This window comes from Sebastes fasciatus, chromosome 18 (genome assembly GCF_043250625.1).
Source record: "Sebastes fasciatus isolate fSebFas1 chromosome 18, fSebFas1.pri, whole genome shotgun sequence".
Classification (NCBI taxonomy): Eukaryota; Metazoa; Chordata; class Actinopteri; order Perciformes; family Sebastidae; genus Sebastes; species Sebastes fasciatus.
The window spans coordinates 2,911,051-2,936,772 of record NC_133812.1 but is presented as its reverse complement, the minus strand read 5'-3'; the positions used below and the strand labels follow the sequence as shown (position 1 = coordinate 2,936,772).

At 40.8% G+C, this 25,722-nt stretch overlaps 2 protein-coding genes across 3 annotated transcripts; both read left to right on the top strand.

The window, feature by feature from the left end:
• Positions 1–2,276: 2,276 nt before the first annotated feature.
• Positions 2,277–4,944, top strand: thbd (thrombomodulin). Its single transcript, XM_074615833.1, has one exon. It carries the CDS (start codon positions 2,570–2,572, stop codon positions 4,250–4,252), a length of 1,683 nt encoding a protein of 560 aa, XP_074471934.1. The 5' UTR covers positions 2,277–2,569; the 3' UTR covers positions 4,253–4,944.
• A 7,441-nt stretch (positions 4,945–12,385) lies between these two features.
• LOC141755988 (toll-like receptor 5) lies at positions 12,386–25,722 on the top strand. Of its 2 annotated transcripts, XR_012591386.1 has the most exons (6): positions 12,386–12,622; positions 16,443–16,511; positions 17,401–19,693; positions 21,216–21,304; positions 22,944–25,313; positions 25,479–25,722. XR_012591386.1 is itself a non-coding variant. In XM_074615392.1 (5 exons), exons 2-5 carry the CDS (start codon positions 16,464–16,466, stop codon positions 23,187–23,189), a joined length of 2,676 nt encoding a protein of 891 aa, XP_074471493.1. In that variant the 5' UTR covers positions 12,386–12,622; positions 16,443–16,463; the 3' UTR covers positions 23,190–25,722. The 2 variants fall into 2 exon arrangements, 1 of the variants encoding a protein (XP_074471493.1); XM_074615392.1 differs by having other exon boundaries at positions 22,944–25,722.

The window sequence follows — 25,722 nt, the reverse complement described above, 5'->3', positions numbered from 1 at the left end:
GGCTTGTTTATCTTTACATTTATACATATATATATATATATATATATATAGAGAGAGAGAGAGAGAGAGAGAGAGAGAGCTTAAGTCCTATATGAATACTGTGAAAGTATCGAAACACTCAATCCACGAAGAAATACACAGAGCCCGTATTCAGAAACTGCATTAGAAACAAGCTGTCAGGATTTCTGTCAATTTGTGATGTCACAAATATATAATATTTAGACCCTTTACACAGATTTAAAGGTAAACATTCTAAATGTGTCCCAGTTTATTCCTGGTTACAGTGTATGTGAATGTCATCAGCTGACAAGAAGGACACATGGACCCAAGCTGTTGCAATTCCATCGCAATTCCGTCAAAATGCACTAAAACGGAGCGTTTCAGACAGAGGGTAAATACAGACAAATTGAGGTCAACAGTTTGAGGGAAATAAAGTTTTTTTTTAACATTACAGCATGTAAATATGTTCTAGTAGAAACATAAAAAATAAAAGTATGAACTTGACAATGAGCATAATATGGGACCTTTAAGTGACAATCTGATTAAAAATGTTTGATTTCCATTGATTGCAATGGTTCACATGAGGATACAATTCAAAATACTGTCAAAAATACAGTTTTTGAGATACAATTCTGAAATTTACCCCCCTACATCTACCGTGAGCTCAAAATGTTGTAATTTATTTTCATGAACATCGGAGCTTTATTTAGCGAGAATTTGCAGTAGCTGTGTACATTAGTGTTTACACCAAAACCTTCTGATACACTGTGGGCTCAATTTTTGATCATTTAAAAAATCTGTCTTGATGGTTTGTGGAGGACAGTTGTAGAGCAGGTCGTCCACCAATCGGTAGGTCGGTGTTCGATCCCCGGCTGCTCCGGTCACATGTCGATGTGTCCTTGAGCAAGACACTTAACCCCAAACTGCTCTCTAAGGCATAGACATCGGTGTGTGAATGAGTATTAGAGTATTTAGATCAGGTTATTTAGGGTATTTAGCCATCAGTGTATGGATGTGTGTGTGAATGTGTGAATGCTGACATGAAGTGAAAAGCGCTTTGAGTGGTCGGAAGAGAAAAGCTGCTATATAAATGCAAATCCATTTACCATTTACCATGACAATCTGGAGATGCAACGCAGCGAGTTTGGTGTCAATTGAGCAAACAATGTGGGAGGTTTAATAAGTTTTACAGTTTTTTAGACAACAGAATGATGGACTTCATAATTCCTGTCAGGTGGAAGCATCTGAACATTTCTGCAAACTCGGGCTCCATGTTGTTGTGGTAAGTTGTAGCATGTACGACTGATTTGTTATGAATTATCAAAGTTTTAAACTTTAGACGCTTGCCATAGCGCCACCATCAGGACTATTGGCCCACAAAGCCAGTTGACAACGTTTGGTATAGGACTGGACATATGTGCAAAGCTTGGTTTATTTTCATGCATGAGAAGGCAGATTTCCGAGGAAGAAGAAGAAGAATATTGACAAAAACGTGAGGGACCAGCAGCCCAGCAGCCTGGCCCCTAATAATACATCAGAGGTGTGAGGAAGAGAAACTGGGGGAGAAGAGCACTTAGAAAATAAACCTTCCTTTGCATTGTCACTGTTTCCTCTTACTCCTTTAGAACATAACACAATCAGATATTTTATCGTGTTATTCCCAAAACAAAAAAAACTGTATTTCTGTATCTCTGCTTGGGGCGGCTGTGGCTCAGAGGGTAGAACAGGTCGTCCACCAATCGGTAGGTCGGTGGTTCGATCCCCAGCGGCTCCAGGTCACATGTCGATGTGTCCTTGAGCAAGACACTTAGCCCCAAATTGCTCCCAAATTGCATAAACTATCGGTGTGTGAATGAGTATTCAGATTAGATCCTGATGGGCAAAGTTGGCTCCTTAGCAGCCTCTGCCGTCAGTGTACAAATGTATGTGTGAATGGGTGAATGCTGACATGTAGTGTAAAGCACTTTGAGTGGTCGGAAGACTAGAAAAGCGCTAAATAAAAGCAAGTCCATTTACTGCTGACCTCTTGTCTCAGATGAAAATCAACACATTATAACATTTTCATTGTGGTAATACGTTATAATGACTTTTATGTCCAGAAAACCTCTAAAACAAGTCAAATGTGTCGGAAAAGTGGAACTACGTCCCATAACTGTCAGAATTTGAACCTCAAGAAAAACAACGAGAATATAAACTCCTGGTTCCCATTTAGTGAAGAGTGGAGTTGGGAGGGGCTTCTGCAAATAGTTGGGAAAATGCCCCCCCACCCCCCACCCCCACCCCTTGCGTGCGCACGGCTTCGCTGCGTACATGCGTAAAGGCCGTGCGTAATTGTTGATGTGGTCCGCCGTGCAGAGGAGAAAGTTAGTGTAGAGACAGTGAGAGCAGCTCAGCGGGCTGATTACCAGAGACTTCCTTCCTCCTCCGGGTCCGGGTCCGGGTACTAACATGGAGTTGGAGTTGGGGGGGGGGTTATTATAAATGCGAGGAACATATTGTGTCAAACAAACAAGCTCACAGACTGCTGGCACGCGCAAGAAGTTGAACGGACGCACCCCGAGGTTCCAACATGAAGGATGTTACCGGACTCTGTGTGTTGGTGTTGAGTCTCCTGCTGGGAGGAACCGGAGGGACCGATCCGGACAGCGGGTACTGCATCGGGACCCGGTGCTTCGCCGTGTTCACAGAGCCCAGCGACTTCACCACGGCAACGGACCAATGCACAGCTCGGGGAGGACACTTAATGACAGTGCGGTCCACCGTGTCCAATGATGTCCTGCAGATCCTGCTGGGGAACCTCATGGGCCGGTTCTGGATCGGTCTACATCTGCAGACCGGCTGCCCGGACCCTGCTGCCGAGCTGAGAGGCTTCCAATGGGTCACCGGAGACCAGGAGACCGACTTCTCCAAATGGCCGCAGAGCTTCAACAGCAGCTGCTCTCCTCCTCCTCCTCCTCGCTGTGTCTCCGTGTCCTCAGAGGACGAGTTCACATGGACCCAGGAGCCGTGCGGAGAACCCGCGGCCGGGTTCCTCTGCGAGTACGGCTTCACGAACCCGTGTGAGAGTCTAACGGCCGCGCAGGGCGAGTCCGTCTCCTACAGGACCCCCATGGGGTTCGTGTCTGAGGACGCGCTGTCCCTGCCCCCCGGGACCACCGCGGTCCGGATGCCAGCAGAGACCAAGCACGTGTGTTTCTCGGAGCAGTGGCTGCAGGCGCCCTGGAGCTGCGAGATCGAAGAGGGCGGCTGCGAGCACAAGTGCGTGGTGGAACAGGGCAACCAGCCGGCCTGCTACTGTCCACCGGGCCAGGCCGTCCACCCGGGGAACCGGGTCACCTGCGAGGAGACACCGGAGGACGACCCGTGTCTATCTCTGCGCTGCGAGCACGTCTGCCACAATGACGGGGACAACTACGCGTGCATGTGCGACCATGGCTTCAAGCTGGCGCGGGACGGCAGGGCGTGCGTGGACTTCAACGACTGCACGGACGAGCGCCAGTGTCCCGGGGACAACTCCGCGTGCATCAACACCGTTGGCGGGTTCCAGTGCGTGTGCGAGGACGGATACAAGATGTCCAACGGGCTGTGCGTCGACGTGGACGAGTGCGCGTCCGCTCCGTGCGAGCACATGTGCGCCAACAGCCCCGGCAGCTACCAGTGCTCGTGTTATGACGGATATAAAGAGGACCCGAAGACACCCAATAAGTGTGTCCTCCACTGCGGACATGAGGAATGTCCTGCTGAGTGCGACCCCAACGACCGGTTCCAGTGCTACTGTCCGGACGGCTACATAGCGGAGGAGAGGACCGACCACACGGTCTGCATCGACATAGACGAGTGCTCCTTCTTGTACTGCGACCAGAACTGCAGGAACACGTTCGGCAGCTACGTGTGCACGTGCTCTCCGGGGTACACACTAGTGGGACAGTACCGGTGCGTGAAGAACGAGGACGACACGGAGACAGACGGGGGGATGGAGGGATCCGGAGCGAGTCCGAGTCCGGGTCCGAGCATCCCCACATCTGCAACATCAGGGGTGCCACACCCGGATCCAGATCCGGATCCGACCAGGCAGCCGTCCTCGGGGGTGTCGGTGGGGGGTCTCGTGGGGATCATAGTGTGCACCGTGTGTTTCATCGTGTTCCTGGTGTTTCTGGCTCATCACATCTTTAACAGCAAAGGGAAGATGGAGAGCAGCAAAGCTCCGGAGGAAGAAGCGCACCGGTTAGAGCAGGTGAAGAGTGATGAGTAGAGAAAAGAAAGAAGAAAAAGACAGTTGAAGTAAACGACATGTGAATGTACAGGTGAAAAGCACAGAGACAGTTTGGACAGGTTTTTGAAATGATGTAGATTTCTCAGCCAAACGATTAGCGACAGATATCCACTGCCTTGGAGGAGGACTGGTTTTTATCTGCCGTTCAGCTCATACAACACCAGATGCAATGTAGTAAAAGGTGACAAAGAACTTTTTTTTTTGCTGGAACATTATGAAATTATAAAAAAAAGTGAATGAAGAACATTCAGTTTTTTTCTTTTTATAGCCCTCTCAGCTCAATGTGGCCTCAGACACAGGCCGACTGCTCCACCCTGTGGAGAAACAAGAGACCTACAGGTCAAACAACCTCACAGTTCACCACTACACTTCAATTCATTTTTTATATGGCGTCAAATCATAACAGAAGTTATTTCGAGACGCTTTTTATATAGAACAGGTCTAGACAAGGCCTGTGTATTGGAAAGAATCTGGCGACACGATCATGATACAGGGGTTATAATACAATATATTGCGATACTGTAAGCAAGGCAATGTATTGCGATTTCTTTTATCTAATTTGGGGATAACTGTCATAGTATAAAGAACACAACCATATGCATAAAATCTGAGTAAAATACACTGAGAGCATGCATCTCTTTGCCAATGAAATAAAGTATTGACTGAGTTAATCTTTGCATGTGAACTTATTTATTAAAATGTTTTTGAGAAACAATACAGTATCACTAAACATAATATGCCGATATTCGTTTTGTTTTTTTTAGATATTTTCTTACACTCCTAGTCTAGACCAGGGGTTCTCAACCTTTTGTAACTTGAGGCCCACTTCTAATTGTTAAAAAATTCCACCTTAAACCACAAATAAATGAGAAACTGGGCTATAAATAATGTGTTATGCCACTATCCGCTGTACTGACCCACATCAATATTCAACTTACCCTCACCCACCACTGTCTGCCATTATGAATCCAAAGTATTCAGGGTCATATTTCCTCACCACACGATTTGAGCTTTTACCGGTCCAGGGTTGTCTCCAAAACGACATTTTTGTTTAAAAAAACTGCTCCATTTTGTGCCACTGCATCCGAGAACGTTAGTTATGTCTGTAAAGGGGAGACTAATGGGTACCCACAGAACCCGTTTTCAAGGGTCCCCTTTTGAAAATGGCAATGCCGGTTTGACCTCCCCAACGTTATTTAGTGCTCTTCCCGACAAGCTAGCACGGTCGGCAACCAATGTACTCCTTAGGTTTTTGTACTTTCACATGATACCAGTATTTTCACTCTAGCTTTAAAGGTCCCATATCGTGCTCATTTTCAGGTTCATACTTGTATTTTGTATTTCTACTAGAACATGTTTACATGCTGTAATGTTAAAAAAAAAACTTTATTTTCCTCATACTGTCTGCCTGAATATACCTGTATTCACCCTCTGTCTGAATCACTCCGTTTTAGCACATTTCAACGGAATTGCGTTGCTACGCAACAGTTTGGGTCCATGTTTACTTCCTGTCAGCTGATTTTATTTACATATGCTGCAACAGGAAATAAACTGGGACACATTTAGAATGTTTATGTTTAAAACCGTGTAATGGTCTAAATATTGTAGATTTGTGACATCACAAATGGACAGAAATCCTAACGGCTTGTTTCAAACGCACAATTTCTGAATACGGGCTGTGTGTTTCTCCGTATATTGAGCGTTTTGATAGTTTAACAGTATTTATATAGCACTCAAACCTGCGTTAAAATATAAAAGATATGAAAATCTCACTTTTAAAAATATGGGACCTTTAAAACTGAATGCGCTACAACCCCTGAAAGGCAGTTGGATTTTAAAGAGGTTAATCTAACCATTTGGCAGTACCTCCGCGTCCCACTAGATGGCGCTCTGAGGCTCAGTGGTTGAGAAAAGCTGGTCTAGACCATACTCTATAATTTAGAGACCCAACAGGAGATCCCCCCATGAGCATGCATTCTAATGCAACAATTGCAAGAAAAAAACTCCCCTTTAACGGATAGAAACCTTGGGCAGAACCCAGCTCTGCATCGACTGGTTGGGTCATAATGAACCCCGCTAAAGTAATGTCCTCCACACACATGACTCAGCAAGCACACATAAAGCCTAGATAACGTGTTAAAAGGATGTACGTTTTTATGTAGGGGAGAGTGGGGTCGGTTGGGCCACTTTTGTATCAACACCAAATAACCTTCCGTTACTCACAGACTACTTGAGCAATAATGAAATTAATGTGATCCCTGAACATATACAGGTGTCTGCTAACAATTTATCAATTTTAATTTAGAGCCAAACCCAAATGTGACAGGCACAATTTTGTTAAATGTACAAGGAGTACATTTTCCCAAAATTGTACCTCCCCAGGACAGTTGGAAGGGTTGGTTACAGATACATACGGAAGCCCTGAAAGGCAAGTGAGAATTTTATTTTTTTCTGGTGATCCATTTTCTAAGAAAAATATTTTCTCTCCTGTGTTAATGACTTATGAACAGGAAGATTTTTTTTTTTTGCCAGGATAATCTTTCTAAGTCCCTTTTTTTGTCTGTGAAACAGGTAAAAAAGAAATTGAGGCGGATTTTTCTAAGTTACTTTTTTTTACTCTTAGGGGAAACCACGGAAGCCCTGAAAGGTAACTGCCTAAAAAAAAAAAAGCTTTTTTCACTTGTTTTCAGACAAAAAAAGGAACTTAGAAAGATTATCCTGGCAAAAAAAAGTAAAGGAGAGAAAATATTTTAGATCAGACTTAGAAAATAGATCACCAGAGAAAAAAAAAAGAATTCTCACTTGCCCTTCAGGGCTTCCGTAAATACAGGTGTCTACGAACAATTCATCAAGTTTTTTAGAGCCCAATCCAAATGCAAAAGACACAATTTTGTTAAACGAACAAGGAGTACATTTTCCCCAAATTCTGCTTCCCTGGGAAGGATGGAACACCTTGTTCTGGGATTATATATATATATATATATATATATATATATATATATATATATATATATACAGTATATATATATAGAAGTAGTAGTAGTAGTAGTAGTAGTAATTACACTACTCCTACCTGCTAATTCTGCTGCTACTAGTATCCTACTTGGTTGTTGCATGGAACCAAGTAAATTTACTCAAGTACAGTCCTAAAGTCCAGATTTGAGGTACTTGTACTAGCAGCAGTAGTAGTAGCAGTAGAGGGAGAAGTAGAAGTAGTGGGATCAGCAACAGTAGTAGTCAGTGGTGGAATGTAACTAAATATATTTACTCAAGTACTGTACTTAAGTACAAAGTTGAGGTACTTTACTTGAGTCTTTTCTTTTCATGCAACTTTCTACTTATATTCTACTACATCTCAGAGAGAAGTAATATTACATATTATTCATTTATCTGACAGCTTGAATTATTTTACAAATGACCTTTTTCTTGTCAATTTCCATATCTCAGTAATTTATGAAAATATGATATAAATATAATTTTACAAATGTTTTTCTTTTTCTGAAAGAAATGTGTGAACACGTGACATTGTAAACATAAGGTGTTTAAAATTAGACCGCAATTTTTTTTCACTTTAAATTATGTATTTTATCCCAGAACAAGGGATAAATTAAAAAAAACGTCCTGGGGAGGCAGAATTTTGGGAAAATATACTCCCTGTATACGTTTAACAAAATTGTGCTTTTTACGTCTGGGTTGGGATCTAAATTAAAATTGATAAATTGTTAGCAGACAACCATATCTGTTCAGGGATCACATTATTTTCATTACTGTTCAAGTAGTCTGTGAGTTATAAGACACAAAGTTACGCCCCGTCCAGTGGACCAACTCATTTCGGAAAAAATTAGACATATATTTTTTTGATCCTGTTTGAATTGCACCATGAATCACACATGTGATGTTTGTCACACAATTTTGAAAGTCAATAAAGCTGCAGTTTGTTGTAAAACTGTCGAAGTATCAGACTGTGAAAATACGTAATTAGAAAGACGACACACCCAAAAGTCGTGAAAGTGACGTCGCTCTCTCTCTTCCTCTCTTCATTTCATTTCATGGTTTATTTGATAGGGACGAATACAAAGTACATAGACAACTTAAAAAGGGCTATCTGATGCCAGTATCATAGTGCTTATAGCGGCTGCTAATTTGCGACACCTGTCACTAGAAGGGCTTTTTGTGAAAATAAGAGATTAAAACAGGAATGAGTACAGGAAAAATAAATAAATACAATAAAGCAACACATTTAAAAACTAGACGAGTACAGGTTTGTCGCTGAATTAAAAAGGATTTGGTTGCTCTTTTAAAAGTGGTAAAGTTTGCAGCAAATTTCAAGTGATCAGGTAGCGAGTTTCCCAGAAAAAGTTGTCTGAGCAAAAGATGTTTTGCAGATTTGAACTTTACAGTAGCCACTTGAAGCTGCTCTGGAGGATCTGCTACAGCTCTGTAACTTAACATCTTGTATTTACACAAAATGCGGCAATGATGGTACCTTATTTGCTTTTTGTCCAAGATTTTCAAGGCCCCGTTGTAAAGACACTCTATGGATTTTACTACAGACTAGTTGGCCTGGGACCAGGCAACCAAACCACAGGACAGATGTAAGAAAATCATTGAATTTAGAAACAGCAAGGCACAGTCAAATGTCAAGCAATTGCTTATAATACTAAAACAGCTAAGGTTAGCCTTTATCGTTTTACAAATCTTTTTAGCATGACTATTAAAGTTTAACTGAGAATCTAAAATTGTCCCCAAATACTTCACCTCTGTTACTTGTTCTCATGAACTCACACCAGCAACCGTTCTGATCATTCTTTCCCTTCCCAGCTGGGGCGGCAGTAGCTCAGTCCATAGAGACTTGGCTTGGGAACTGGAGGATTGCCGGTTCAAGTCCCTGCATGGACCAAGTACTTAGTGTGAAAGGTTAGCTGGAGAGATGCCAGTTTGCCTCTAGGAGACTGCTGAGGTGCCCTTGAGCAAGGCACCAAACTCCCAACAGTTTAGGGCGCCTGTCAGAGGCAGCCCCTTCGCTCTGACATCTCTTCATTAATGCATGTAGGTCCTGTCTGTGCATGTGTGTGTATTTCGGGCCTGTGTGTACTGTGTAAATAACAGAGTGAAAAAATTAAATTTTAATAAAGTGCCGTTCTTCTTCTTCTTCTTCTAAAAACACCAGGTGCATGGAACATAGCAGTTAGCTAGTTAGCTAGTGTTGGTGACGTATATATTGTGCAAGACGAGAGATGTAGTTCACTGAGCGGTTTCACACAAAACTAAATGATACGTACAAACTGTTACTTTCTTGACTTGCAAAATTCTGTTTTACTGACCGATGCAGGCGAGCACCAGATACCCTTTCACATTTGTTCTGTTTTTTGTCCAAAACTAAATCTTTTCTGGCAGTCAATATTTAAAACCTTTTCAGATGTTTTGGAAGTGCCCGTAGAACCTTCTGCTATTACTGCAGTATTTGGAGTAGCGCCACAAGATATACATCTCAGTCGCCAGGCTGAGAAGTACCCTCCAACCTTTAAGATGTGGATTAAAGATCTCATACATCAATTGGTGTTGGAGAAGTTTCGCTATACTACAAGAGTGTGTGCTCAGAAATGTTGTGCTAGACCTTTTTTAATTTATAAAGAAAAAATGGATATCACTGACATTGAAGTTTTGAACTGCTGATCTCATATTACATATAATTCACAACTTAAACTTATACTTAAGTTTTTTTGTTTTTGTTTGTTTATTTGTTTATTTTTTCTTTTTGTTTTTGGTTCTTTCCTCCGTTTTTTCTGTGTGTCTCATCTTCGTTTCTATCGGATTGAATTAATTTATATGTATAAATGTAATTGTTTATGAAATTAACTCTGCTTTTTTTAATGGTGCAGTAATATTGTTATAGGGATGGGGGATGGGGTTTATAATGTGTTTGTATAATTATTTCTGTGATTTATTGGATTCTGTACAGAATACCAATAAAAAGACTTTGAGCAAAAAATATATATATATATTTGTCCCTTGCATATTTTTAACGAAATAAGATCCCATGGGGTCCATCAGAAGGGACTTCGCATGGGGTCCTTCAGATGGGACTTCGCCTCCCTATGAAGGCTGGTAGTAGTATTAGCAATAGTAGCCTAGTATTGCAGCAGTAGTAGACTAGTAGTATCAGCAGTAGCCTAGTATTGTAGCAGTAGTAGACTAGTAGTATCAGCAGTAGCCTAGTATTGTAGCAGTAGTAGACTAGTATTGTAGCAGTAATAGACTAGTATAATTAGCAGTAGTAGACTAGTATTGTAGCAGTAGTAGACTAGTATTGTAGCAGTAGTAGACTAGTATAATTAGCAGTAGTAGACTAGTATTGTAGCAGTAGTAGACTAGTATTGTAGCAGTAATAGACTAGTATAATTAGCAGTAGTAGACTAGTATTGTAGCAGTAGTAGACTAGTATTGTAGCAGTAGTAGACTAGTATAATTAGCAGCAGTAGCCTAGTATTGTAGCAGTAGTAGACTAGTATAATTAGCAGTAGTAGCCTAGTATTGTAGCAGTAGTAGACTAGTATTGTAGCAGTAATAGACTAGTATAATTAGCAGCAGTAGCCTAGTATTGTAGCAGTAGTAGACTAGTATAATTAGCAGTAGTAGCCTAGTATTGTAGCAGTAGTAGACTAGTATTGTAGCAGTAATAGACTAGTATAATTAGCAGCAGTAGACTAGTATTGTAGCAGTAGTAGACTAGTATTGTAGCAGTAGTAGACTAGTATAATTAGAAGTAGTAGCCTAGTATTGTAGCAGTAGTAGACTAGTATTGTAGCAGTAGTAGACTAGTATAATTAGAAGTAGTAGCCTAGTATTGTAGCAGTAGTAGACTAGTATAATTAGCAGTAGTAGACTAGTATTGTAGCAGTAGTAGACTAGTATTGTAGCAGTAGTAGACTAGTATAATTAGCAGTAGTAGACTAGTATAATTAGCAGTAGTAGACTAGTGTTGTAGCAGTAGTAGACTAGTATTGTAGCAGTAGTAGACTAGTATTGTAGCAGTAGTAGACTAGTATTGTAGCAGTAGTAGACTAGTATAATTAGCAGTAGTAGACTAGTATTGTAGCAGTAGTAGACTAGTATTGTAGCAGTAGTAGACTAGTATAATTAGCAGTAGTAGACTAGTATAATTAGCAGTAGTAGACTAGTATTGTAGCAGTAGTAGACTAGTATTGTAGCAGTAGTAGCCTAGTATTGTAGCAGTAGTAGACTAGTATTGTAGCAGTAGTAGACTAGTATAATTAGCAGTAGTAGACTAGTATAATTAGCAGTAGTAGACTAGTATTGTAGCAGTAGTAGACTAGTATTGTAGCAGTAATAGACTAGTATAATTAGCAGCAGTAGACTAGTATTGTAGCAGTAGTAGACTAGTATTGTAGCAGTAATAGACTAGTATAATTAGCAGCAGTAGACTAGTATTGTAGCAGTAGTAGACTAGTATTGTAGCAGTAGTAGACTAGTATTGTAGCAGTAATAGACTAGTATAATTAGCAGTAGTAGACTAGTATTGTAGCAGTAGTAGACTAGTATTGTAGCAGTAGTAGACTAGTATAATTAGAAGTAGTAGCCTAGTATTGTAGCAGTAGTAGACTAGTATAATTAGCAGTAGTAGACTAGTATTGTAGCAGTAGTAGACTAGTATTGTGGCAGTAGTAGACTAGTATAATTAGAAGTAGTAGCCTAGTATTGTAGCAGTAGTAGACTAGTATAATTAGCAGTAGTAAACTAGTATTGTAGCAGTAGTAGACTAGTATTGTAGCAGTAGTAGACTAGTATAATTAGCAGTAGTAGACTAGTATTGTAGCAGTAGTAGACTAGTATTGTAGCAGTAGTAGACTAGTATAATTAGCAGTAGTAGACTAGTATTGTAGCAGTAATAGACTAGTATAATTAGCAGTAGTAGACTAGTATTGTAGCAGTAGTAGACTAGTATTGTGGCAGTAGTAGACTAGTAACTAGTAGCCTACATGCTATCAGTGGTAAAGAGTTAGAAAGCTAAAGGTTGGTAAATGTGGCCAGAGATGAAGCAGCCCATAATAATATAATCTGTGGATCCACTGCAACAAGTGAAGCAATAAAACGAGGAGAGCTGCCTTCAAAAGAGGAAGAACACCTTGAAGCTCACTTGGGAAATTGCGACATTTCTCTGTTTTGTCAGACTGACAGAAACTCACTGTCGGTCTGTGTTTACTGGTCTACTGGTCTCAGAGCAGATCTTTATTAGTGGTAGTGGTGAGGTCTGCTGGAGGAGGCGGACCGACTCTAAACACTGGACAAACACTGGGAAGCATTTTTTTGCACAGAACACCAGCACAGGTACGATTTTCACTTCATTATCACTGTAAACTACAAATGATTAAGAATATTTGTTGCCAGGAACATTTTGTCGGTTTCTCAAACACGTTCTTGAGAGTTTGTTTGAACATGTCGTGTTTTCGACTGATCACTCCGCTGTTAGAAATAGTCCACATTGTGCAATAAACCATGTTAATGCCTACATGCTTACATACACTAATAAACTCAAAGTTTAGCTACTCGAAAAGTGAAGTAGCCTCCAGCTCGATGAGCATTTATTACAAAAGCTAGGGCAGGCTGCAGATATTAAAGGGAAGCTGCTAACACCGTACAGGCAGTTGTATTAAAGGAGTATTATGCTTTCATGGTAATACAGGAGAAGGGCTGTTATCATATGATAAAAGCTATAAACTGTAATGGGGAACACATTTCGCAGTACATATTAAGTGTATTAAATGAACACTTGCTCACTATTCACAACAGGGAAAAAGGCTGTAAAATAACGTATTATAGCTCCTGGGTGTTTATTATTATTATTATTATTATTATTATTATTATTATTATTATTAGGGCTGTCAATCTTTTTAACGACTCAATATTTAATAACAACTAATTAATCGCACATTTTTGTATCAGTTCAAATGTACCTTAAAGGAAGGTTTGTCAAGTATTTAATACTCTTATCAACATGGGAGTGGGCAAATATGCTGCTTTAAGTAAATGTATGTATATATTTATTATTGGAACAACACAAACCAATGACAGATATTGTCCAGAAACCCTCACAGGTACTGCATTTAGCATAAAACAATATGCTCAAATTATAACATGGCAAACTGCAGCCCAACAGGCAACAACAGCTGTCAGTGTGTCAGTGTGCTGACTTGACTATGACTTGCCCCAAACTGCATGTGATTATCATAAAGTGGGCATGTCTGTAAAGGGGAGACTCGTGGGTACCCATAGAACCCATTTACATTCACATATCTGGAGGTCAGAGGTCAAGGGACCCCTTTGAAAACAGCTATGACATTTTTTCCTTGCCAAAATTTAGTGTAAGTTTGGAGCGTTATTTAGCCTCCTTGGAGACAAGCTAGAATGACATGGTTGGTACCAATGGATTCATTAAGTTCTTCTAGTTTCATATGATGCCAGTATCTTCACTCTAGCTTTAAAACAGAGCGTTATTATCACGTTAACTTTGACAGCCCTAAAGTTGGTGGAGAATAATCTGTTGGTTTAGTAGCCTATTATCCAGTGGTAATTGTTAAAGGAGTATTCCACTAATGTTTGCAGATCCGTAAAGTTGGGGGATTGAAAAAAGAATGGTCAAAATTTGATGTAGCAGAGGTTGAGATATAGCAAAGAACGTATATTGATAAGAAGTGAATGCCAATTGCTCGTTCCATTGTAACATCAGCGCCCAGCAGCTACGCTACGCTTCCGCCATTTTGGACTGAAAGCAATTACTAACCGGACGCCAGTAAATCGTCTGCCTAAAAAGTACCGAAATGGCCTGTGTTGAACAATTTGCTTAGGTACTTATTTAGTTATTAATGAGGTGGAGGAGCATAAAGTGAGCGATGGACATAAATGGAAGTTAGAAAAATCCAGCACACAGATTTTGAGAGCAATCTCAAACTTTTTCATGTCAAGGTTCCAACATGGATGTCCAACAGACCACAGACCATGGATGTAGAAGAGGTTGTGCCTTGTGCATTAGCTCTATGTGTTAGTAAGTAGCCTACAACTACATTAAAGGTCCCATATTGTGCTCATTTTCAGGTTCATACTTGTATTTTGTGTTTCTATTAGAACATGTTCACATGCTGTAATGTTAAAAAAAAACTTTATGTTCCTCATACTGTCTGTCTGAATGTACCTGTATTCACCCTCTGTCTGAAACGCTCCGTTTTAGTGCATTTCAACTGAATTGCGTTGTTAGGCAACAGCTTGGGTCCATGTTTACTTCCTGTCAGCTGATGTTATTTACATAAACTGCAACAGGAAATAAACTGTGACATATTTAGAATGTTTATGTTTAAAACCGTGTAATGGTTTAAATATTGTATATTTGTGACATCACAAATGGAAAGAAATCCTGACGGCTTGTTTCAAACACACTATTTCTGAATACGGGCTGTGTGTATTTTTCTGTATATTGAGCGTTTTGATAGTTTAACAGTATTTATAATAATAATATAAAGACATGAAAATCTCACATTTTACAATATGAGCCCTTTAAATTCTGTTTATGTCATGCTACTAGCACTACTAGCTACTGGCCGATAGCTGGTTGTTTGGGACAGAGACGTTAATACATCCACCACTGTACAGGCTTACAGCATACAGCCCATGGGTGTATTAGAAAATAATAAAAGTGATGAATTAAAGCCAGTATATCCATTATTACAGCCGCATACAGAACCCGATATGTCATATGAGCGTGCAGGGCGGTGCAGTCCTGTGGGTCTGATGACCGTTTATATGCCGTGGAAAATAACTCTGGATTCAGCTGTTAGTTCATTTTACAACTTTTAGGATATAATGATTTAAATGAGGGATAGTTAAGTGTTCGTACTGGGAAGTTGATTTACCTAAAAAAAATGATCCTCTGATTTACAGACGTCACTTTATACAGTACATCCGTGGCCACAGACTCATTTGCGTTTACAGTCCAAAATGGCTGCAGCGCTATCGCAGCGCCATCTAGCGGCTGTTGTCAAAAAAGCACCGGAGTTTCATCTCTTTGCTTCTATACTCTTTGGATTGAGGCTATTGACTTTTAGCTCTTAGTATGAGAGCAGTTGAACAGTTGAATTACACCTACATTTCCCATAGTGCAACTTGATAGCGTCTAGCTAGTTTTTTTCAGACTTTAGAAAGCTTTTCCAGAGCCACAGAGGACTCATGGCGTGTAAACTGAACTTCATATGTAAAATCAGTGATCAGTGCCATCTACTTGAATTGTTTGGGTTTGAATGTGACGAAAAGGCGAAGTAAACCTTAAAGATCCCACATTGTAAAAAGTGAGATTTTCATGTCTTTATATTATAATGCAGGTTTAAGTGCGAAATAATTACTGGGAAAGTATCGAAGCGCTCAATATACAGAGAAATACGCACAGCCCGTATTCAGAAATTGTGAGTTTGAAACAAGCCGTTAGGATTTCTGTCCATTTGTGATGTCACAAATATACAATATTTAGACCATTACACAGTTTTAAATGTAAACATTCTAAATGTGTCCCAGTTTATTTCCTGTTGCAGTGGATGTAAATAACATCAGCTAACAGGATGTAAACATGGATCCAAACTTTTGCCAGACAACGCAATTCTGTTTCAATTCCGTTGAAATGCACTAAAACGCAGCGTTTCAGAAAGAGGGTAAATTCAGGTATATTCCAGCAGACAGTATGAGGAAAATATAATTTTTTTTGAACATTACAGCATGGAAACATGTTTCAGTAGAAACACGTCAGAAATGCTAATAAAGTGTAATTTATCTGATATGGCAGGTGGGAGGTGCGACAGCAGTAATAATCATTACAATATGACACATTCCACTTATTAGCTCAAGGCAAATATGTCAACTATTCGAATGGAGCTTTATTGTGAAAGCTCCTATCAGGCATGAATGGTTGTGTACTGAGCGGTGTAACACTGAAGCTGACCCAGTGAACCATGAACCAGCCAAAGCAAACAATCGGACACAGCTTCCCTGTTTTCCTACGTACCTTACTAAACGCTCACCTGTCCTCGCTTCTATTTGCACTGCTGAGCCAATGCTACAACATCGCATCCTTTAAGCTTTGCTAATTTTTGACTTTCTCTTTGGGCAGCTCGTTAGGACGAGGGACAGTATGTGGACGCTGGCTCTTCAGTTGGTTTTCATTGGTTTATACCTACAGGTATGTGTATAACACTGAGCTCTAAACGGATTGGTTGTACTTTGTTTTTCCCAAACTGAACAGATAGAAGACAGTAACCAGAAATTAATTTAAAGGAACAGTGTGTTACATTTCAGGGGATCTATTAGCAAAAATCCACCCATCCATCCACCCATTATCTGCAACCGCTTATCCTATTCAGGGTCGTGATTCAGGATCCCCGCTGACATTGAGCGAAGGAGGGGTACACCCTGGACAGGTCGCCTGACTATCATAGGGCTGACACAGAGACAGACAACCATTCACACTCACATTCACACCTATGGGCAATTTAGAGTCAACAATTAACCTGCATGTCTTTAGACTGTGGGATGAAACCTGAGAACCCGGAGAAAACCCACGTTAACACGGGGAGAACATGCTAACTCCACACGCCATGTTGCTCCTCCAAGTCTCTACAGTAGCCCAGAATGGACAAACGAAACACTGGCTCTACAGAGATTCTTTTTTACGTTACCTGAAGGCCACCGTAGTTCTCCAACACACTTGTGAAACAGCGGTAACGTGAGCCGCAGAGTGCAAAACCGTGGTACCGCCAGCCACTGACTGTTGCTACTAAAGTTGTGTTATTATGGTTATGAAGCGAACAGCCTTGGAAAGGGAGGAGTGAGCAGAGGGGTACTCAATTGGTTGCAATCTGCAACCACACCGCTAGATGCCGCCAAATCCTACACACTGTACCTTTAAAAAGAAATCTAAAGTTTGTCTGATACGCTTACTCAAATTCAAAAGATGCTAAATTCACTGTCTTAGAAGACAACTACTTCTCTAAAAACGATAAACGATTCCTTTAACTACAGCGTTCAGTAATTTTTCAGTTTACAGAAATAATGTAATCTTCCTACTGCAGGTACCCACATGCTACCCATCATGCACTTTGTATGGCCTGGTGGCTAATTGCGCCTCACGGCACCACCACTGGGTTCCTGCTCTGCCTCCCAACATCACCCACCTCTACCTGGAGATGAACTACATCAGGGAGATCAACAGCAGCGCGCTCAGAGGTTATGACCAGCTGCAAGAATTAGATCTCGGGATGCAGAATGTGCCACTCGTCATAAGGAACAACGCTTTCCTCAGGCAGAGGAATTTGAAAAAGTTGGTCCTGGGCTTCAATATTGACCTTCAGATGGAGCGAAGGGCATTTGCAGGACTGTACAATTTACAACACCTCTTTTTGGATTATTGCAATCTGACAGACTCCATACTAGCAGACAGCTATCTGCAGCCACTCTTGTCCTTAGAAACGCTCGATCTCTTTGGTAATAAAATAGCGAGACTCCGACCAGGACTTTTCTTTTCACGACTTACAAATTTCACACAGCTGAACCTCAAATTGAATCCGATTGAAAGATTATGTGAAGATGAGCTTGTTGGTTTCCAGGGGAAACACTTCACACTCCTGAACTTGCAATCCATTCACTTTTATATCGGGTATAGTGTAGGTTTTGACTGGGAAAAATGCGGGAACCCTTTCAGAGGGATGACCTTTAATAGCCTTGACTTATCCAACAATGGGTTCAACGTGAACATAGCAAGACAATTTTTCAAAGCAATACAGGGTACTCGGATTGATCACCTTATATTATCTGTAGGACCCATGGGCGAAGGCTTTTCATATGACAACCTTCCCGATCCGGATGAAAGCACTTTTGAAGGCCTCAATTACAGTTCAGTCAACCATTTAGATCTGTCTAAAAACTTTATATTTGCTCTGCAGAAGGCTTTTTTAAGTCCTCTGAAGGATGCAAAAATTATTGACATTTCCATGAACAAAATCAATCAGATTAACAAAAATGCCTTCGATGGTCTCCAAGGACATTTACGAATGCTCAACCTGTCATTCAACCTCCTAGGAGAAATATATTCTCACACATTCACCAATCTGACAGAACTTCGGGTGCTGGATTTGTCTTACAACCACATCGGCAAACTGGGAGACAAAGCATTCAGTGGTCTTCCAAACTTACGATGGTTAGATCTGACTGGAAATTCACTGCGAGACCTGAGTTCTCCTGCGCCATTACCAAACTTAGAATATCTTCTTTTGGGCGACAATAAATTGAAATCGCTAAGGAACATCGTTGAATTGGGCAAGAGCAGCACCTACGTGAATGTTGCAGACAACAGATTAACAAACTTGGAGGATGTTTATAATATTTTAACTAATTTAAATCATCTCCAAAATTTCTTCTATGGCGGCAACGTCATCAAGTGGTGCACACTAAGTCCGGAAGTGACTGTACCTTGGAATAATAGTTTGCAAGTGCTGGATCTTCATGGCAGTTCCCTGCAGTTATTTTGGGCGCAGGGGGAGTGCCTTGACCTGTTTGATCCTCTAGAGAATCTGCTCGGTCTAGATTTACGCTTCAACTCACTTGCGACTCTCCCACAAGGGATTTTCAGCGGTCTAGGCTTGATCATAGAGATCGACCTCTCGTTTAATGCCTTAACCTATCTGCAGCCGGATATCTTTCCAATCAGCCTGAAAAGACTCGACCTCTCAAACAACTTTTTAGCCTTCCCGGACCCTACAACTTTTCGGTCTCTCGTCTTCCTCAGCCTGGCTGCAAATCGGTTCCACTGCGATTGCAATCTGGAGAGCTTCCTGAAGTGGCTGAACGTGACGAATGTAACCTTCCTGAGCCCAGTTGAGGAATACAAGTGTGAGTTCCCAACTGCTCTCCGTAATCTTCCTCTGCTTGAGTACTCCTCGATCATCGAACCGTGTGAGGAAGATGACGAAAAGGCCGTCCAAGATCTGAAGTTTGCTCTCTTCATCTTCTCCGCTCTCCTCGTCATCACCGTCATCCTCGGCGGGATTGTTCACGCCCGTCTCCGAGGGCGCATATTCACCATCTACAAAAAGATCGTCGGTAGGGTTCTTGAGGGCCCGAAACCGGAACCTCCTGTGGACGAAGTGCAGTACGATGCCTTCCTCTGCTTTAGCGACAATGACTACGGGTGGGTAGAGGCTGCTTTGCTGAAGAAGCTGGATAACCAGTTTTTGGAGGAGAACATGTTCCGCTGCTGTTTCGAGGCCAGAGACTTCCTGCCAGGTGAGGATCACCTTTCCAACATCAGAGATGCAGTCTGGGGCAGCAGGAAGACTGTGTGCATTGTCTCCAAAGAGTTCCTTAAAGGTAGGCTACTGTTTTTCAGACTTTGATCTGTATGAACAATTGGGAGCTGCTTAATTTTTGGTCTTGAAATATTTTTTGTCCTTTCTTTCAAGGAGTACTTTGACATTTTGAGAGATGCACTAATTCCCTCTCTTGCCGAGAGTTAGATGATCCTATAGGTTTGGTTTTGGATAACTTAACATTCCCTGAAAATCTTGTTTCTGCCGATCGCCAGTGGTTTAACTTTTCACCTGGTTGCAGTAATGGACAAAATATGAAGTGTAAAAATGCCGGACTATTTCTTGGCCGGGCACAGTGACTTATGAGTCTTGTCATCTCTGTGACACTGCCAGGCAACCAGCAGAGACTTGAGGAACTCACTTCTCCCAGCCAAGAAATAGTCTGGCAAATTACCCCCTGTAAAACCACAACTTGTTGATTTTACACTGATACTGTAGGTACTAGGGATGTCACCATACCAGAAATCCAGTAGTCGATACCAATACCAGTGAATTTCCACGATTCTCAATACCAATTCGATACCACGGTAAAAAAAACAACAAACAACAACAATAAATCCCATGTACTGTATTTCAACACGTACTCTTTTATTAAAAACATTTAATCATTACAAAAAACACAGGCATGTAGCCTTTAAGTAATAAATAAAAATAATTGACCCATTTCGTTAATTTTGGCGTATCAGCGGCATGCTATCAATCGATAGTCAGACGACAGACACTACATACTGACCGTGAACGCATCTGGTCCGTCAGCTCAGAGTAGCAGGAGTAGAAGCAGGAGGCAGAGGATTTGTTGCGAAGTGAAAAGCAAACGCACCTATTTGGCAATATTTCAGGTTTAATCCCAACGCTATAAGGGAACCATAACATTAATGGGGTAATTGCTGCGAGGTGGATGGAGCTGTCACAGCCGGTGTGCACGGAGCAGCAGCGACAGGTAGACCCCCGCAGCGGAGCCCCGCAGCAAAAGCTCTACCGGAGAGACCAGACACACCGCCACCTGACAGTAAAGATCAGAGTCAGCGCTCTACACATGTTGACCGTCATCTCTTCTTGTAAAATGTCCGGTGTAATCGGTAACACCGGTGTTGTCACAAGTTTATGAACCGGTGGGAAAATTTTCCTAACTGTCACATCCCTACCATTGACCACTACAGGCATCATACGGTACCTTCAGTACTGTAGAAAAAGAGTACCGTCACTTTTTTAAAATTTTGGCATGGACTTTGTACCGAAGTATCGGTTCTCATGACATCCCTAGTAGGTACAATGTGATTGATATAGTGTGTTAATTAGTGAGCTTTAGAAGTGCTGTTCTTTTTACCTTTGGACAGAGCCATGCTAGCTGTTTTCCCCTGTTTCCAGTCTTTATGCTAAGCTAAGCTAACCGTCTGCTGGCTGTAGCTTCATATTTGAGTGGTATTCATCTAACTCTCAACAAGGAAGTGAATCATAAAATGAATTACCAAATGGAAAATTAAAGAGGTTAAAGAAACTAACTGTGTTGTGCCTCTTTCTAGATGGTTGGTGCTTGGAGGCGTTCACTTTGGCCCAGGGTCGGATGATGGAGGAGATGACAAACATCCTAATTATGTTGGTGGTAGGGAAGGTGTGTATAAGGCTGCTTATTACTTTCTTTACACCCGTTCTCTGTGGGTTGGCAAAAGTCATGTCTAAAAATGTAGAATTTCTATCTGTCGGTGTACTTAAAACTTACAATAACTGCTTTTTTTGGCCATTTGAGGGCAGGGGAATTAGCAGTTAGCAAGCAGTTACCTATTTAGACACCAAGGAGATGCAGAGCAATATTATCATTTATTTGGAGTGTTTGTTCTGGTTACCTGACAAATTTAAAGGTCCTATGTTGGAAAAAGTGAGATTTTCAGGTATTTTACATTATAAAGCAGGTTTAAGTGCTATATTAATACTGTAAAACTATCAAAATGCTCAATATACGGAGAAATACACACAAACCGTATTCGGAAATTGCGCGTTTGAACAAGCCGTTAGCCATTTGTGATGTCACAAATATACAATATTTAGACCATTACACGGTTTTAAACGTAAACATTCTAAATGTGTCACAGTTTATTTCCTGTTGCAGTGTATGTAAATAACATCAGCCGACAGGAAGTAAACATGGACCCAAACTGTTGCCTAGCAACGTAATTCCGTTGCAGTTCCATTGAAATGCATTAAAACGGAGCGTTTCAGACAGAGGGTGAATACAGGTATATTCAGACAGACAGTACGAGGAAAATAAAGTGGTTTTTTTAACTTTACAGCATGTAAACATATTCTAGAAGAAACACAAAATACAAGTATGAACCTGAAAATGAGCATGATATGGGACCTCCTATCTGGCTCTAGCTCCTAGATGCTATACTATGTTCATCAGCTAGTTAGCTAGCTAGCTAACTTTGTCTTTCCTGCTGTTTGGTACTGGGCAGGTAGTACACAGCGGGTCTTAAGAGCCTTTTCATGAAAAGTTGTCTGCTGTCAAAAGCAATGCTTTAACAACTTTAACTTTAACATACAAGTAGTCATGTGATCAATTGTTAATACAAAAAATATTGATAATAGCTGTTTAAACCTTAATCAAATGTTTATTTAAAGGTCCCATATCATGCTCATTTTCAGGTTCATACTTGTATTTTGGGTTTCTACTAGAACATGTTTACATGCTTTAATGTTCAAACAACACATTATTTTTCTCATACTGTCTGCCTGAATATACCTGTATTTACCCTCTATCAGAAACGCTCCGTTTTAGTGCATTTCAACGGATTGGCAATGGAATTGCGTTGCTAGGAAACAGCTTGGGTCCATGTTTACTTCCTGTCAGCTGATGTCATTTACATACACTGAAACAGGAAATAAACTGGGACACATTTAGAATGTTTAGATTTAAAACTGTGAAATTGTCTAAATATTGTAGATTTGTGACATCACAAATGTACAGAAATCCTGACGGCTTGTTTCAAACGCACAGTTTCTGAATACTGGCTGTGTGTATTTACTGTTTCGATACTTTCACAGTATTTATATATCACTAAATCATGATTTATAATATAAAAGACATGAAAATCTCGCTTTTTACAATATGGGACCTTTAACATTGCTTTACACAGGGCAGAAAACTGGCGCTGTGCAATATTTTACTGAAAATAAAAAATTTCAAATAGAAATTGAAGTTCTTGACCTTCACTAATGACTGTTATCTCCATTCTAATACAATACAACTCAAGGTGGCTCACTACCAGCTGATGAAATGCAACGCAGTCAGAGCTTTCGTCCAGAGGAGAGAGTACCTAATCTGGCCGGAGGACCCTCAGGACCTGGAGTGGTTTTATGAGCGGCTCGTCTCACAGATGCTCAAAGACACCAAGGTGAAAAAGTTTGCGGAGGAAAAACCAGAGCCTGCAGAGCCTGACGTCCAACCTCAGAATGAGGACGGCATCCAGCTCGAGAACATCAGAGCAATTGCCCTGTGAACTCTGACTGTGTGTTAAAGAAAATTTACTTTAACCAAGATGTTGATACCAACATCCAGCCCGCTGAAGGGTCACCAGTAGACCAGAACCCAGGCTCCCTGGCAGGATGAGGAATGAAGGATTGTTTTTTGATTTTCAAGGGAAAAAAAGGGAAATGGCCAACCGAGCTTCAGAGAAAGTAAAGGCAAAGACTCCTTCATATTTCAGTTCTACAGAACCTGATGCCGGTTGACCTGAACAGTTTTAATTTCCATGTATTTATGTGATATGTGGCACGACATTTTTTTAAATTTTATCTTTTGTTTACATTACACTTCACGACCCAATGACTTGTATAGCATAAAAAATGATTATTTTATTTGTTAATATGTTATTATATTATTGGAATTAATAATATGTGATGTCGGGGCTGGCTCTAGCCCTTTTGGTGCTCTCTCTTTGATCCTCCATATACTTCTTTTTGTCCTTTCTAACACTTTTCTTCACTTCCTTGTTTGTTGCTTCATAGTCCTTCTGTCCTTTTGCCCCCCCCCGTCACTCTGGTTTTACTTCTGTTTAGTGCTTCCTTTTTTCCCCCTTCTCTCACTCACTTTTTTGTGTGTTTCCGTTGATAGCCAGGTTTTGTTGTTTGCCGTCCTTCTCCCTACCACTTCTTCACATGTGTCCTTCCGTATGGTTTTCAGACCTTTCCATGTATCCTCCAGTGATTTTGGGGGGGGTTCTCTTTTATTGGTTTTGTAGTGCTTGGAACCGGTTGCGTAATGTCACTTGGTAGAGTTCTGATGTGCCTTATATCCTGAAATTGCTGTACATTGAATTGGACTCTTCCTTCTCTGGGTTTTGTGCGTTTCAGTTTCAGCTGGATCCTTGCTGTGACAAGGTGACGGTCTGATCCAGCATCAGCACCTCTTTTCACTCTGACATCCAGTAGTGAGCGCCTAAACCAAGGGTCAGCAACCTTTACTATCGAAAGAGCCATTTGAGGCGAAGAAAAAAAAAAATCTGTCTGGAGCCGCAAAAATAATTGTAATATTACAAGAATAAAGTCATAACTTTACGAGAAAAAAGTCATAATATTATGAGAATAAAGTCATTATATTATAAAGAAGTAATTTTACGTGTTATTTTCTTTTTTTCTTCTAAAGTTATGATTTTAATCTCGTAATATTATGACTTATTTTCTCCTAAAGTTATGACTTATTTCTCGGAATATTAAGACTTTTTCTCACAAATTTTTGACTTTATTCTCGGAATATTAAGATTTTTTTTCTCCTAAACTTAGGACTTTATTCTCGGAATTTTATGACTTTTTTTCTCGTAATATTCTGAATTTATTTTCCTTATATTACGACTTTTTTTCTCGTAATATTATGACTTTATTCTCATAATAATAAAACTTTTTTTCTTGTTAAGTTATGACTTTATTCTCGTAATATTACGACTTTTTTCCCGTAATATTCTGACTTTATTCTGTAAATCTCAGATGTTTTTTCCCTCAATGTGGCCCTAATACTCCGTAGTACATTTGCCCTTTGGCCCTCACTGCATTATACTTATATACTATATACTTAGACTATAAACTGTGTTACCTTCATCACAATGATCACATGTTTTGCGGCTCCAGACTGATTTTTTTTTCTTTTTTTGCCTAAACAGTCTCTTTTGATAGTAACGGTTGCTGAGCCCTGACTCAGACCAAGGAGAGATATCTCTGTACCTCCTCCATCTCCTCCCCTATTACTGCTGTCTTTCCTCCCACATACATGGTCCTCACGTTCCACGTTGCTATGTCGGTGGGTCGTCTAGGGGTCAGAAGAAGCTTTCGGACGAACTGTCTTTTCCATGTTGCGCCTTCATTGTCTCTTTAGCTTGGAAAACTGAAGAGTCTTCCTTTCCAAGACTTTTTTTGGTTTTCATCAATGTTTCTGGAACCATTGCTTTTTTTTTCCAGGGTGGGGGAGTTAACCCTACACCCAACGCCCAACCTGGAGGGCCAGGGGACTGCTTGGTCTGTCTCCTACCCCTTGACCTGTCTGGTTTGGTTGAACCTGCCAGGGGTGTAGACCCCCTCCAGCTTAGCTCTCAGGGTCATCAGAGTATGCAAGTCCTCTCCACCACGACAAGGTGCAGTCCCCGGAGAGGAGAGTGTCCGATTAATCGAGTGTTTGCTTGCTAATGTTTAGCAAGCAGCTGTTCTCACTAATATTAGACGCTGGTGCAAATACAGCTCTGTTCAACCTGATAGATTGCAGGATGAAGCTTTCAATGTTGTTTTTGTAATCACTGCAGGTGTTGCGTAACCGCAGCTCGAGGCAGACCTGAACATGGGCATTGCTGGTAGAAGTGCGTGTTGAAATGGTGATTGGACAGTTTGGTTTGTCAATGTGTGGAGAGCCGTCGTTGATCTCATGATCCCTGTAGTGAACGACAGCATTTCATTGTTTAATCCCCCCCCCCCAGTATATTACTTTGTATGTAAAGTGTTTTTTAATTTTTTTTATTAATTAAATGAAGAAGCCTTTTAACCCTCTGA

Excerpts from the sequence above, each read along its gene's own strand:
- thbd (XM_074615833.1), top strand. The coding sequence starts at position 2,570 with ATGAAGGATGTTACCGGACTCTGTGTGTTGGTGTTGAGTCTCCTGCTG.
- LOC141755988 (XM_074615392.1), top strand. The coding sequence starts at position 16,464 with ATGTGGACGCTGGCTCTTCAGTTGGTTTTCATTGGTTTATACCTACAG. Across the intron at positions 19,694-21,215 it reads CTCCAAAGAGTTCCTTAAAG|ATGGTTGGTGCTTGGAGGCG; the intron begins GTAGGCTACTGT and ends GCCTCTTTCTAG. Across the intron at positions 21,305-22,943 it reads TTATGTTGGTGGTAGGGAAG|GTGGCTCACTACCAGCTGAT; the intron begins GTGTGTATAAGG and ends ATACAACTCAAG.